The following is a 15,399-nucleotide window of genomic DNA, read 5'->3' on the forward strand; positions in this document are numbered from 1 at the left end:
CAATCAATCCGTGGTTCAGCAGAGGCTGATAGAAGTAGTGTAATGTGAACTGTCAGTGCGATAGAACAATAAAGTCCGAAATGGACCACCCACTGTCAGCACTAGCCTTCTGAGACAATAGATGACATTGCGGCTAATTTATTTGATCCTGTCCATTAGCTTTGATCCATGTACGGCTTTTCAGAATGTCGCCAAGTACAAATATTTAAGTAATATTTCAGCGCGAAAACTCTAACGTTAGCTAGCTAGCTGGGAACAATGAAAAGGGTCCAGAGCAGCATATCATCATATTTTACAGGACCGTCGCAAAAAAATCCTAAAACTGCAAATGAGAATGTTACTACAGGTAGGATGGACGGCAACTCTCAGCGTCAGCAGAACTCACTGTCACAGGTTGACTCAAATGAACAAGGACCATACAACCCAGACTTACAAGTAAATGATTCGGTTTCTGAGGCTATTGTTGGAGGTTGCATTGAGCCGGGACGCTTTGCTAAATGGAGAGAGGGTCGAGAGTGGCTTGCTGTCACAACAGACGGATCAGTTCAGTGTACAGCTTGCTCTGACATTAGAGATTTAGGACCATATACACAAGAGAGGCTTCACATCGACTCTGCATTTATTAATGGCATAAAAGCAAAGTCTGCAAAAAAATTAAATGACAAAATAAGCAGACATGGAAAGTGTCAGTCCCACATCAAATGCATAGAAATTTTGCAGAGAAGACGCGAGACAGCATTTGAAAAGGCAGTAGATAACAGTGCAGCTCTGTGGAGAAAACACAATGAGAAGACTTTAAAAGTAACTGAGAATTGCATACGTACAGCCTATATGATCTGCCAAAACAACCTCTCATTCAAAATCCAGCCACAGCTGGTGGAACTGCAACAACTGAATGGCGTAAACCTGGGATGTATGCTGCATTCTGACAAGGCTTGTCGTAATATGCTCATGTTTATCGGAGAAAAAATGAGAACTCAGCTTGTGGACTTTATCAAAAACTCATCTGATAAGTTCAGTATTCTCATTGATGAGAGCACAACGGTGTCAAACAAAACATGCCTAATTATCTACATTAGGATTCCCTATGAAGGTGAGGTCTGCAACTTCTTCCTTCAACTTGTTGAGCTGCAGTCGTGCACTGGATCGGCCATCTGTGACATCCTGCTCCAAAGCCTTTATACACAGGGCATCTCTGAAGTTATGTTGCGCACCCGGCTTATTGGCTTTGCAACAGATGGGGCCGCTGCTATGATGGGCCGATACAAGGGAGCAGCCACACTCCTACGTGAGAAGATCAACCCTAACCTGACCGTCATTCACTGTATGAGCCACAAGTTAGAACTTGCGGTCCATGATGCTGTGAAACACATTACAGAGGCGAGCCATTTTCAGATGTTCATTGACTCTCTTTATTCATTTTTCTCTCAAAGCCCAAAACATATGAGAGAGTTTGAGTCTGCAGCTTCCGATCTGGGCATGCACGCTCGCAGGATAGGAAGAGTATTTGATGTGCGCTGGCTGTCCTCGTCCTGCACGTCTGTGACGGCTCTCTGGCAAAGCTATCCAGCCTTGGTCAAACTCTTTGGAGTGTTGATGGAAGACAATTCCAGATCTTCCGTGGAAAGAGCCAAATGTTGGGGCATTCATGGTAAAATGACACAGTGGCTTTTTTTGGTGGAGATGGCATTGATAAAAGATGCGCTGGAAACCCTGCAAGCCTTGTCCCTGTTTCTGCAGAGGAGAGATGCCACAGCTGTCAGTGCCAGTGCTGAGGTGGATGTTGCACTGAGAACACTGAGGTCTATGCGGCAAGCAGATGGTGTGAACGCAAGAGGCCTGAAGGAGGAATTAGAAAGTTTTCACTCTTTCAAGGGAGTGAATGTTTCTCAGCCAAGTGACAGTAATCATCGGAAGGCAGAGGTCTTTCGTGAAAGACTGTTCGTTTCCCTGGCCGACAACATTGAGCGCAGACTGGATGACAACGGAATTATTTCTGATGCAGCCGCTCTAAATCCGTCAAATTGGCCATCTGATGAAGACGAGCGCATTCTATATGGAGACAACAAACTTCTCACCATTCTGAAGACTCTCGCTGTTGAGGCTGCAACCAGTACCATACTCCTCAAGGAATTCCACCAATTCAAGTGTCAAGGCATCACAGGCGACAATCTGCGCAAAGTACTCATCACTGTCTCCACACTCCCAGTGTCAACAGCTGAGTGTGAAAGGGGATTCAGCGCCATGAACCGTATTCTCACAGACGACAGAAACCGGTTAAACGTCTCCACACTGAACAACCTACTGTTCATCTCCTTAAATGGGCCAGGGGTTGCCTACTTCCCTGCCCAGAGATTCGCAGAAATGTGGGTAAAAGAGGGACGACATGCCGCAGATGACGCTCCCACAGGAAAGCAGAAAAAGACGATGGAAGTCCGTCATCAAGGCAGTCTGTTTTCCTAGTATGATGCATAGGCACACTATAGCCTATTTATGTTCAAGTTCACACTACGTTGTGCCATTTAATTTTGCCATTCATAAATAAGTGTTTTGTGTTAAATAAGATTTAATTCTTGCATGTTTTTTCGTTATGCATGATCACAGTTCATATGTGGGGAAAGATAAGCTATTAGAATAAAAATTTTCAAAACATCCCCCCCTCTGTTTTTTTCACAAATCGCACCCTGTATATATTTATATATATATAACATTTTGGTGAAACCTCTCCATGTTTCTGATCATTTCCTCATTACTGTCAATCTACAACTCTCTACCCATGCTCCACCAACCCCCCTACCAGTTACTTTCAGACGAAACCTGCGCTCACTCTCTCCCTCCCATCTTTCCTCTGCGGTGTCATCTTCTCTCCCCTCACCCTCACAATTCTCATCTCTGGATGTTAATACCGCAACAGATACTTTATGCTCCACTCTAACTTCTTCTTTAGACAATATCTGCCCTATCTCCTCCAGGCCAGCACGCACTACTCCCTCTAACCCTTGGTTATCTGAGGTTCTTCGTGAACACCGGACCAAACTCAGGGCAACAGAGAGGAAATGGCGCAAATCAAAAGACACAACTGACCTTAGTATGTATCAATCTCTGCTCTCTTCCTTTTCTGCTGATGTTCATGCTGCAAAATCTTCTTATTTCCACAACAAGATCAACAGCACCGCTAACACACGAACACTTTTCAAGACATTCAACTCTCTACTCTGTCCACCTCCACCACCACCCACCTCCTCTTTAACTGCTGATGATTTTGCTAACTTCTTCACCAACAAAACAACAACTGTCAGCAGTCAGTTCTCAGCTCCACACACACAGGAACCCAGTCCAACCCCTCCCACTCCCAAACACCTTCTCTCCTCCTTCTCTCCACTATCCGAGGAAGAGGTATCGAAACTTCTCCTCTCCAGTCATCCCACCACCTGCCCTCTAGATCCCATCCCCTCACACCTTCTACAAGCCATCTCTCCCACACTTCTACCAGCACTCACACACATCATCAACTCATCACTCCACACTGGCACTTTTCCTACAGCATTCAAGCAGGCTCGGGTAACTCCACTGCTTAAGAAACCCACATTAAACACATCACTCTTAGAGAATTACAGACCTGTCTCTCTCCTACCATTCATTGCGAAAACACTTGAACGAGTTGCCTTCAACCAAGTATCATCTTTCCTCTCTCTGACCAACCAACTAGATGTAAACCAATCTGGCTTCAAGAAAGGGCATTCAACCGAAACTGCATTGCTGTCAGTCACAGAAGCCCTACGGATCGCAAAAGCTGCCTCCAAATCATCAGTTCTCATTCTCCTGGATCTGTCTGCTGCCTTCGACACTGTGAATCATCAGATCCTCCTGTCCACCCTCTCATCACTGGGCATCACAGGAACTCCTCTCCACTGGTTTGAGTCCTATCTCACAGGTAGGTCCTTCAGGGTCGCATGGAGAGGTGAGGTATCCAAAGCACATCAACTGACTACAGGGGTTCCTCAGGGTTCAGTTCTTGGACCGCTCCTCTTCTCCATTTACACCACATCACTGGGACCCATCATACAGGCACATGGCTTCTCTTACCACTGCTATGCTGATGACACCCAGCTCTACCTCTCATTTCAACCTGATGATCCCACAGTAGCTGCACGTATCTCAAGCTGCCTGGCGGACATCTCGGCATGGATGAAGGAACATCACCTGCAACTCAACCTGGCAAAGACTGAGCTTCTCGTCCTCCCTGCCAATTCGTCTCTACAGCACGACTTCACTATCCAGCTAGATTCAACTTTAATCACCCCATCAAGGTCGGTCAGAAACCTTGGAGTAACATTTGATGAGCATCTGACCTTCACAGACCACATCACAAAGACAGCTCGATCATGCAGGTTTGCACTGCACAACATCAGGAAGATCAGGCCCTTCCTAACTGAGCAGGCAACACAACTTCTCGCCCAGGCCTTGGTGATCTCTAGACTTGATTACTGCAATGCTCTTCTGGCCGGTCTTCCATCATGTGCAACTAAACCTCTACAAATGATCCAGAATGCTGCAGCCCGTCTTGTCTTCAACGAGCCGAAAAGGGCCCACGTCACTCCTCTGTTCATCTCTCTGCACTGGCTACCACTCGCTGCTCGCATCAAGTTCAAGGCATTGACACTTGCTTACAGAACGACCACAGGCTCAGCTCCCTCGTACTTTCACTCGCTCCTACGAGTCTACATCCCTACCAGAAGCCTGCGATCGGTCAATGAGCGACGGCTCGTGGTACCATCACAGAGAGCTACAAAATCACTCTCCAGAACATTCTCATTCACGGTTCCATGCTGGTGGAATGATCTCCCTACCCTCGTCCGGAATGCAGAATCCCTGACTACATTCAAAAGACAACTGAAAACTCATCTCTTCCGTGAGCACTTGACATAAAAAAAAATAATAAAAAAAAAAAAAAAAACCTTTTATCCTCCCTTGTTTGGCTTATGCTACTCTGAGCAATGCCTGAACTTTGTATTTTGAGCACTTCTTGCGTTATTTTTGCCTCTTCACGATGACTCGCTTGCTGTAGTCCTCAGTTGTAAGTCGCTTTGGATAAAAGCGTCTGCTAAATGACTAAATGTAAATGTAAATGTAAATGTAACAACTTTGTTTTACTTTACTAATCTGAGAAGTGTACCCTTTTAGTACCCTGTTAGTTCGCAGTGTTAACAACAACTTTTGATTTTAATAAATATTAGTAAAGGTTAAAATGAAATTGGAAATTAACATGTAGAAATGCAGTTCATTATTAATTCATGTGAACTAATGTACTTAAATAATGTATGAAACCTTTTTGTAAAATGTTACCCAAGTTACAATTAGAAAATAAAAAACTGTGTTTTTTCTCTCTCTTTTTTTTACTTGAATGATAACTATTGGATTATAATAACTCACCAATTATCCTCTGTAAAATTTGCCATAGATAATTCCATGCTGTTTTGCTTGGGTTTAATGATAATACAAGAGACCTAAACCACATAGGGACAAAGGCATGAGCGAAGAAAAACAAGGCAATTTTATTTTTATCTAAATGTTGATAAAACTGCAATTTAAATATATTATTTCAACCTGATCTATGGCATGTTAAATGGTGGTAGTCTATGAACAGTAGCTAAAACCCCCTAAACCCACAGAAATGGTTAGACCCAAGCCTTCAGCAGCCAATGACACTGACCCGTTCAAACTGATTTTAACTCGTATTTCACGCGTCCTTTTCGCCTGGTTGGAATTAAACTACACACACGTTTTGTACTGCCTGTTTATACGTCAAAAGCGTGCGTATTGTCCTAGTCAAAACACACGTTTTCGACGCCCATTTTTGTTATTATAAACGCGCGTTTTCGGTGACCCCAAAGCGCACGTTACAAACGTGCGTTTTAAATAGCAGATCACATGTCGAGGACGCGCGTTTTGGGTCACAAAGCGCACGTTCTTAACTTGCGCTTTTATGTTTGGCGGTCGAAACGCACGCTTTTGACGTCTCCGTGTGCAATCAGACGCCCGACCAGGCGTTTATTAACACTTTGGCTTCCCATACCGCTGTCAGCGAGCCGCCCTATTCAGAAATCGAGAGCGCGCGCGCCGCGCTGATACCTCCGTCTCAGTGCGGCGATCAGAACCCGGAGGCCATTCTGCCCCTTGCTATGTGTGCGAAAGCATGGGAAGCGATTCCGGGCGTGTCAGAATGGGTGCTGAATATTGTAAAGCGGGGCTATTCGCTGCAGTTCGCTCGCCGTCCCCCACGCTTTCGAGCCCGGACTGGATTTGTCTGGATTTATCATTTTTAAATAAACTTTGCATATTGATCTTACACCTGTTGGATCAATTACCTGATTACAAGCACATTCTCTCACCTTTTTGAATGAGAATTTGTAATGAATCGTCGCATAGTTTTTCTCCCATAAAACAACTAGTGACCACGACTTTAAATGGACTTCTGTTTCATAAGAAATAGCCTATGGGACAATGTCATAGAAATTACAAAAACAACGGATAATCATCGTCTCTAACTGTGAAGAAGAAAGCATTGAGGAAAACCACTTTTCCTCTGGGAGTCTGACTCTGTGACTAACTTGAGTTGCATCCAGATGTCCAACACGTCCACGCATGCAGACGAGCGATGAGTTCTCTGACGGGAGGAAAGAGAAGGGCGGTCTGTGCTGTCCGTGACTATATAAGAGGGCCACTGACAGCCTGACAAAGTAACGTGGTTGCATTATCCTTGCACATGCCTCGAGTCGAGATGTTTGAGTCTGGTCTGGAGCAGGGACAGATGATGCCGGTTTTGATGCGGCATTGTGAAACCATGAAGCGTCAGGAGACACGACTGCGCTTGGCCACCGCGGTGCTGCTCGCAACGTTCCTGGCGACTTTGCTGTGGCTACAGTTTCACCAACAAACTACTAAGGTAATATACTAGACTTTGATTATAAAGTAAAATCATTGTTTTGTTGTTCACAGCCATCATTCAGATGTAATAAAAAGGGTAGATGTTGAAAACTGTCTGCATGTAACTCATAGCTGCTCTTCTGTTTTTCCTCAGGGTGCATTTTCAGGTGCCCATTCAGAGGCTGAAAACTTCTTGAAAACGGAAGAACCACCAATAAGACACACTGTACATCTGGAACGTATGTTTAATATTGGTCAATTATTTGATTATACCATTGAGTAATATCACTTAATATAGCCTATGCAATCCTGTATATTGGCTTCTTCAACACGGTCCACTTATGAAGCTTAAGAAACAATTTAAACAAATACATTGTAATTTTAGTATAAGCATTATTAAGGGTCTATGTCTTCAGAAATACCGTTGGAAAATGTTTTATGACCTAGGGTCAAATTTACAGAGGTGTTTTGTAAAGTCCTGCCTTGTTTTCTCTCTTAAATCAGCTGTAAACCAGTCTGATGCTTGTTCAGAAGAACAGCCCATCAATTGGAATATCATCGATGATGGCAATGACTCCCAAAATTTCAAGCTGGAAAACCAAACAGTCCTCCACGTCTTCACAAAGGGTCTCTACTTGATCAATCTAAGGATCTCTTACCGTGTATACAATAATCAGTGTGAGTCTCGTTCAGATCCAGAGGTTTTGACTTTAGAGGTCAATGTCTCACAGAAGCACCGCAACTATGACAGAGAGAGAGAGGTTATAAGTGGTAAAGAGTCTATGTTATGTAGAGATTATTGGCTGCAGTCAATCACTTTAAATCGAGTTATCATGCTAGAAGCTGACACTAGTCTCAGGGTGAAACTTAACAAGAAAAGTTGCAAGTTTGTTAGAAACCGTCACTTGGAAGTCACTTACCTCTAGCATTGGCTTTGTATAACCACTTTAATTAATTTTCTATTTTGAGAGGTTTGCTCTGATCCATAATGCTAATTTTTTTTATTAAATAACACATGACTACACATATATGTACTATCCACAAAAGAAGCAGTAGTGAATTAACTGTTGTTGTGCCAGACAAATTGCACTAAAATGTTGGTAGCTAAACTATGTGCATGTTTTATGTTAAAACGTTTTGAATGTGCATTTATGAACTTATTCATGAACAGAATTTTGTCGTCATTTGATTTTAAAAATCAGATTTGTTAATTTTTAAAATAACTTTTTTAAGTTGGAACCCATCCTGTTTATTACTTTTACCTCAGGTGGCAAATTAATATATTTTTGGTTTTGTATTTAAATTCAAATAAATGTTTCTTTGTGAATTTGTTTCAAAACATCAGTTCATTACTTTTAACAATTTAAAACAATTTAAATACATATGACCAATGCAAAAACTTGACTAGAAACTTTCACTTTAGTGTTGGTCAGGGCAGTTCCAGTAGCTCCTGATTCCCTATGTATGTCTTCATTACTGGAATCAGGATTCTCTCTGCATGAATAAAGAGTTTGTGTTAAGAGAATCAGTCTTCATGTCTGCTTTTATTTTTTGAAGATGTTCATCATCAAACAAAAGAATACTTTCTATTTGACAGGTCAAAACCTGTTTGGAAAAAATACTTTTTTTTTATCTTGTGAAAACCAAGATATAGAATAAAACTGGGTGCTTGTAATGATAATTAAGTCCTTAGACATGGAAATCCTAATTCAAAGCTCTGGGCCAGAAATTCACCATGGGTAGTGTGCTAACCACAGAACTTCTGCACATGAAAATATTATGCTGGATGGCAGACAGCAGTTCACCTGACACACAGCCCAGAGACAGAGACTATTCTTGAGCATTGTGGCATCTGTGTCTACATACTATTCACTGTGTGTATGTTTGCTATTTACTCATCAATTAAATTAAATTCACATTTATTTGTATAGCGCTTTTCACAATACATATTGTTCTAAAGCAGCTTTACTTGTCTCCAATTTATGCATTTCAGAAATGTACATATAGAAATTACACAGTTTTAGCTAATAATGTACTGTATTCATTTAAACAATGTATTAATTTAAGGCAGAAACAATGAGCTCAATGAAGTAATGAATACATGTTTGTTAACACATGATTAGGAAATATTGGTGCATGTTGATTCAGAGCTTACTTCATCTGAAGTCCTTGCAGGAGTTTAGTTGGCGCTGTCTCTTCATACTGGTGTTGGGGCAACTGAAGTCTTCATAATATGCTTGATCCAAACTGGAGCTGACGTACTCCGTTACCTCAGGATGGGCATCCCGAGATAAAACAGAGAAGCAAATAGAAAATAATTAGCGTAGCTGCTGTTCATAACATTAAGCAAAGATAATCGTGTGCATTTGATCTGATATAACTGGAGTATAAGGTTATGAGATGCATTATGTGAATGCTTGGCTAAAGAGATTCGCAGGTTTAACCTCGGAAAGTGAGTCATGAGCCCTGAACATTATCAGGAAGGCTATTCCAGAGTTTAGGTGCCAAATGTGAAAACGCCCTCCCTCCTTTAGTGGACTTAGATATTACTACCAGAAGCCCAGAGTTTTGTGACCTTAAAGAGCGTGTTGGATTGTTAGGCGGTAGAAGATCAGTTAAATATACAGGAGCTGAACCATTTAGGGCCTTATAGGTCAGTAGAAATACTTTGTAATTGATACGGAACTTAATAGGTAGCAGTGTAGAGATGATAAAATTGGTGTTATATTATCATATTTTCTTGACCTAGTGAGAACTAGCAGCTGCATGTGTAGCTTGTTTATTGAGGATGCAGGACAACCAGCTAGTAATGCATTACAGTAATAGCCTAGAGGTCATGAATGGATACATAAACAAACGTTTAGCATGTTCGGATAGCAACAGATAGCATGTTCCATAGCTTAGCAATGTTTCTGTGGTAGAAGGCGGCTATTTTTGTAAAATTTTAAATATGACAAATTTCTGTCTAATAAAACACCCAGGTCTTTTAACTGAGGAGGATGAAGTTACAGTCCATTCTTCTAAATGCAAATTGTATTTAAGAGATTCTGTGTACAGGTTTTTGGTCCAATAAGTAATATCTCAGTCTTATCTGAATTTAATAGAAGAAAATTACAATCATCAGACTTGCGTTTCTGAATTAAATTCCCAGCGGTTCACAAATATGGCTGCAAATACCGGTTGGTTGTACTGGAATTATTTGGAAAAACTAGGGCTGTCGATTTACGGTAACTGGTTAATTTAACCCTTAATCACTCCTTGGAGTCCAGCTGACCTCCAAAACTTTTTTTCATTTTATTTGTTAAAAAAATAAAATAAATCCAGTATACATCTGAAAATTACATTTAAATCAAGGCCTGGTCCTAGAAACTTTCTAACGCACGCACACACACACTGCAACAGAGTGCATTTTTAAAGCTGTTTTTTCCTGAGTGACACACACAAAACTAAAGACTCATAACTCCAAAACTATAGCAAGAAGAATCAAAAGGTAGGTATCGTTTAATAGAAAACGTTTACCTGCTGATAAAAGACAAACAAATATATATAATTTTATTATGAATTGGCATTATGAATTGATCTTTTCTCTTTGACATGCAATAACTCAGGAAGATAGGTATCGTTTGATAGAACACTTTTTAAAGTTTTAGAAAATATACATTACATTACATTTGGACATTCTCGTCCTGAGACGCGGCTGAGAAAAGACGAAATATATATTGTTTTTTATTTTTTATTAAATTTATTCTTTCTTATTTGACATGGAATAACTCAGGAACGAAATAAGGTAGGAGGAAAATTATTTTTGGGTGAAGTCCATCTACATGTGAGCTGCATCTGGATCAAATTTTGTGGTGATTGTATAAAGTTCTCAAAAGTTACAGCATTTGGAACCAAGAAAGCATTTTTGTTCAGTCCTTGACGCCCCCTGATGTGCATTTTTAAAATGGTTCCTCCATGAGAAATATATTTTGATCAACACAATAGATTGTTCATTTTGGGCAAATTTTTATTGTAATAATGTGTTGTATTAAACGATGTGCCATTTTCAACAATCTCTGAATGTTTCATGAGCTGCATGATGTTTTGACTCAAAAAATATTTCAAAGATTAGGATTTTTTAAAATGTATTTATCAGCAAATAACTTAGCACTACTTAGGAGTTAATCAAATTGGCTACATTCATTGTAAACTTCAGACTCTAAGCTTTCAAATTACACCTATTTTGTGTTAATCAAGGCAGTAGTTTTGAAAAATATGATTATGATTTTTTTCGCAGCTAGGTGGCGCCTGCGGGCGGTACACTCCAGTTTAGAGGAACTACTCGGCGCTCGTGAAGAGTTTATCAAAGCGGTTAGATTCATTAAAAAGATGAGATTCGAAGCTTTAAGATGATACATCATTTGTGTTATTTTCCACGTTTGAGAACCAACACGGACGGTTCCGGGAACATTGGAAAACACATTGCATCCCGGAAAGATGTTTTTTTTTTTTTTAGCTAAATGCATCACTTCGTAAGGAATATCTCGTGATCAACGCAATCGATTATGTTGTGTTTGGGCTTTTTGTAATCATGAGACTCTGCTGTCCATCAAAATGTTCGACTTTCCACAATTCATGCATGTTTCATGGAGTTATGATGAGCTCATATGTCACACCAAAGCATCACGTCAATTGACAAAAGCATACTTCATTGGATGTCCGCCTGTGTAGGTTCATGTGTTAGAAGTCCATGATGAATATCTTTAGATCTGAGTAATGTATTATGGTGAGTTTGGGCTCTTTTTAATCGTAAGAATCTGCCGTAAATAATGATGTGCCACAATTTCCATTTTCCACCATTTATGCATGCTTCATTGAGTTATGAGTGAAAACGCGACATCATAGCTCCATCTACAAGGTGTGCGCCTGTTCGTGAGTGGCAACCCCACGAAAAATATCTTTAGATCTGAGAGATGGATTATGGTGAGTTTGGGCTCTTTTTAATCGTGAGAGTCTGCTGTAAATATTTTTGTGCCATTTTTTAAGATCATGAAGTGCTTCATGAAGGTGAAAACGCAACGCCAGTGCTTCATCAGTAGCCTATATGGCTACGTGGATCTGTGTTTTTTTCTGTTAGAACCTATTTTTTTACAGTCTATGGTTAGAACTCCATGAGGAATTTCTTTAGATTTGATTGATGAGTTATATCGAGGCTCTTTTATATTTGGGCTCTTTATAATCATGAGCTCCTGCTGTAAATAAAGATGTTCTATTTTTCACGATATGTTTCATGAAGATACGAGCTAAAAGGCCAAGTCAAAGCTACCTTGCTTGGCTATGTGTATCTGTGGTATTTTTGGGTCATTCTATGAAAATGGTGGCTTTTTGAACAGACAACTTTTTAAAAATTTAATTCTTTTTTTTATACCAAAATCTATAGTCAGATAATAGTCAACCTCTTAACATTATAAATAAACTTAAATGACAGCTTAATGTATTTTTATATTTTTACTACATTACATTCAAAAATGCTTGTGCTGCTTTTTTGTCACTGGTGTTACCTATATTTTAGATGACAATTCAGGCTTCCCAGAATGTAATTTGACTATTTAATTTGCATACATAATCATATAAAGAAAAAGTTAATGTAATATTAAGAAATTGTCTTAATTAGTAATAATTTACTTTAAACAGGCATGTGTAAAGTTCTATTGTGTGACATTTTTCTATTTCTACCATTGTGTTTTTTGTTGTAACATTAGAAATAATTGAAGTTTAGTGTTCAAAATTGAATGATCATATCCTTAAAATGCTTACTAATGAATGCAGCAACAGTTAGGTAGATACAAAAACCATATTCTATGAAACTGCAACTCTGATGCCAGAAAACCAATATGCCATGCGGTAACACCAGTGACGCAATGTAACACCAGTGACATATCTGTCAAAAGGATAGCAATTTTATGTGTTTACAATATTAAAACAGTAATGAAATGCTAACAAGTCTTTATTAATATAATTGTTGTGGCTTTTATGAAACCTTATGTTGAGAAAAAAGTTAGTGATGTTATTGATTGTCACTGGTGTTATCATCATGTCACTGGTGTTACCAGCAGCAACAGTAACACCAGTGACGATAACACCAGTGACAAATCTGCAGACAAAATGGCATATCTAAGATGGCGGCCACAGTAGCTCAAACCACACTTCTTAAATTGTAAATTAATCACTTAATCATGCAATTTGAAAAATTATATTAATAAAATATCCTTTCCCCTTATTATAAACTGTAGAACACCAGTGACACATCTTAAGTCCTCGCATGAAATTAGCAAATTATTTATAAAATTGCTAAGAGGTGAAGAGAGAGTTCACACTCACAATGTGCTTTTCAAAACAGCCACGCCTACCTTGAGCCTTTGACCTAGGAAGAAGTTGGCAAGGATGTTGAATTTTTTCAAAGTGGTGTTTTTTATTATTATTGTAACACCAGTGACATGAAATTGAGGGACAGGTGTTCCCTGTAAATTATTTATAATATTTAGTTTATATTTTAGTTTTTTAAGTAGTCCACTAAATAACTATACTACTTCCCTTTGTATTATGACATTTAAAGGGGGAGCAAAATACATTATTTAACTCAAAATATGTCACTAAACCACGACTCCTGACCCGAGGGACAAGCCAATTTCATGGTGCTGACCGTGTTCTACAATATATATAAAAAATAGTTTGCAATATAACTGTCTTACAAATGTTTTATTAACAATAAAACACTTCAATTAAAACAAAAAACATATATTTTGTGTCATTATCTGACACTTTTAAGTGTTTTTCCTGGTGATTGAGGCCGGGACAGGAAAGCCACCATTTTCGTAGAATGACCCTTTTGTGTTAGAAAGATATAGGAATATCATTAGTTCTGAGTAATGGATTATGCTGATTATGATTGTCATTTTAATCATAAGCATCTGCTGTAAATAATGATGTGCCATTTTCCACAATCGTAGAATGTGTCATGAAGTTACGAGCTAGAATGCGTCATAAATTTAGCATCCATATAGGCTATCATTTGGTTCTTGAGAGGCTTCATGTACAAAAACTCGTCCGAAACAATTGTGCTTGTTGTAGGCTATTCTTCTCATTGAGACCTTTCAAATTACATATGACACACGACTATCTGAGCTGTATGATGTATTTTACATATTGTGTAATAATATGTACAATATTTGTACAAAAATTTGTACAAACAAAATATTAATATATCTTAGCTTGATAAAGTCCCTAGTCCTCCTATCTATAGCTTTTTTTTGCATGGGCTTTATAAGTATAGCTCATAAGACTCTTCCATGATGTGAACGGGCAGTCTGTGTATGTACAAGGATATCTACATTTGCGCCCATAATGACCATGAATTAATCTCAAATGTTTTAGTAACTCGTACCTACTTCCCACTGATATATTTGTATATATAAATTTGTCAAACATGTCACTTCTGTCGTTTAAGGTCTGTATTATTATTTTAAAGTCCTCTTTACAGTCATCCAGTTTTACTTTTAAAACATTTCGATACAAATTGCCCTCTAAATGGATAAAATCTGACCTGCCAGTAGTATGATTTCTTTTAACATCTGTCTATGATTTTCAACTGAAACACTATGCTTTACTATAAAATAACTTATCACTTATGATACAGGCTCAGATAGCAGCTTTTAGCTGATTTTGAATGAGAGAAAGACTCTGAGAGGTATTCAGGACTGGTAATCTGCATTTTCATAAACTTGGAACATCAGACTTTATCTACTATCTTTTGACTCTAGCCAGCTTGAGACTTTTCCAGAAATGACATGTGTTTTCAAAAAAACATATTTTATATATGTATATTTTATATTTATTATGGATCTGTCACCATTTTTAATGTTTTGAGCCATTCATTAAATAAAGGCTTTTTAACTTTTTTTCCACATATTTCGAGTGCCTTGGAGTTATTAATTTAATTCATTAGATTCTGTATCCCATACAACCAAAGAGCACCGAGATTTTACACCCTGAAGCAGCACTTCTATTTGCATTCTTTGCTTTGATATTTTATATATATTTACAGTCATTGTCTGTAACTTTACATCAACCTGTATTTATCCATTCACTTATACAAAATATTATTATAGATCTTTTCCTTCAAAAGGAATTCAATAAGACTTCAATGACCTTATTTCGATCTCTTGTTGTATCTCAGACGAAAACTCTACATTATTTAGTCATATTGACTACACTGATCTACTTTCAAACCCACATTAAAGGTAGGGTAGGTCAGAATTGTCTAAAAAAACTTTTATTCAAATTTGTTTAAACTGTCTTTATATACCAATACATAATTAAAATGCAAGTACTCTGAAATAGAGAGTATAAAAAACTGAGTGACTCTAGTGTATTTAATCTTCAATAAACACAGCTCATTAATTCCATTCACTCCCACCTAAAAACGGGTGC

The 15,399-nt window shown here is 38.8% G+C and overlaps 2 protein-coding genes across 2 annotated transcripts; both read left to right on the forward strand.

The window, feature by feature from the left end:
- Window positions 1-351: 351 nt before the first annotated feature.
- On the forward strand, window positions 352-2,463 carry LOC306994791 (E3 SUMO-protein ligase KIAA1586-like; the record flags this gene model as incomplete). Its single annotated transcript, XM_079605593.1, has 1 exon — window positions 352-2,463. The coding sequence occupies one exon, from the start codon at window positions 352-354 to the stop codon at window positions 2,461-2,463; it is 2,112 nt and encodes a 703-aa protein (XP_079461719.1).
- A 3,399-nt stretch (window positions 2,464-5,862) lies between these two features.
- LOC306995804 (uncharacterized protein) lies at window positions 5,863-8,480 on the forward strand. The gene is made up of 3 exons (XM_079607706.1): window positions 5,863-6,946; window positions 7,082-7,166; window positions 7,432-8,480. The coding sequence occupies exons 1-3, from the start codon at window positions 6,767-6,769 to the stop codon at window positions 7,851-7,853; spliced, it is 687 nt and encodes a 228-aa protein (XP_079463832.1). The 5' UTR covers window positions 5,863-6,766; the 3' UTR covers window positions 7,854-8,480.
- Window positions 8,481-15,399: the final 6,919 nt, after the last annotated feature.

This window comes from Phoxinus phoxinus (genome assembly GCF_949152265.1).
Source record: "Phoxinus phoxinus genome assembly, chromosome: 3".
Classification (NCBI taxonomy): Eukaryota; Metazoa; Chordata; class Actinopteri; order Cypriniformes; family Leuciscidae; genus Phoxinus; species Phoxinus phoxinus.

Bases quoted from the DNA above. Each gene is read 5' to 3' on its own strand.
- LOC306995804 (XM_079607706.1), top strand. From the start codon at position 6,767: ATGCCTCGAGTCGAGATGTTTGAGTCTGGTCTGGAGCAGGGACAGATG. The intron at 6,947-7,081 runs GTAATATACTAG...GTTTTTCCTCAG, and splicing joins TTCACCAACAAACTACTAAG to GGTGCATTTTCAGGTGCCCA. The intron at 7,167-7,431 runs GTATGTTTAATA...CTCTTAAATCAG, and splicing joins ACACACTGTACATCTGGAAC to CTGTAAACCAGTCTGATGCT.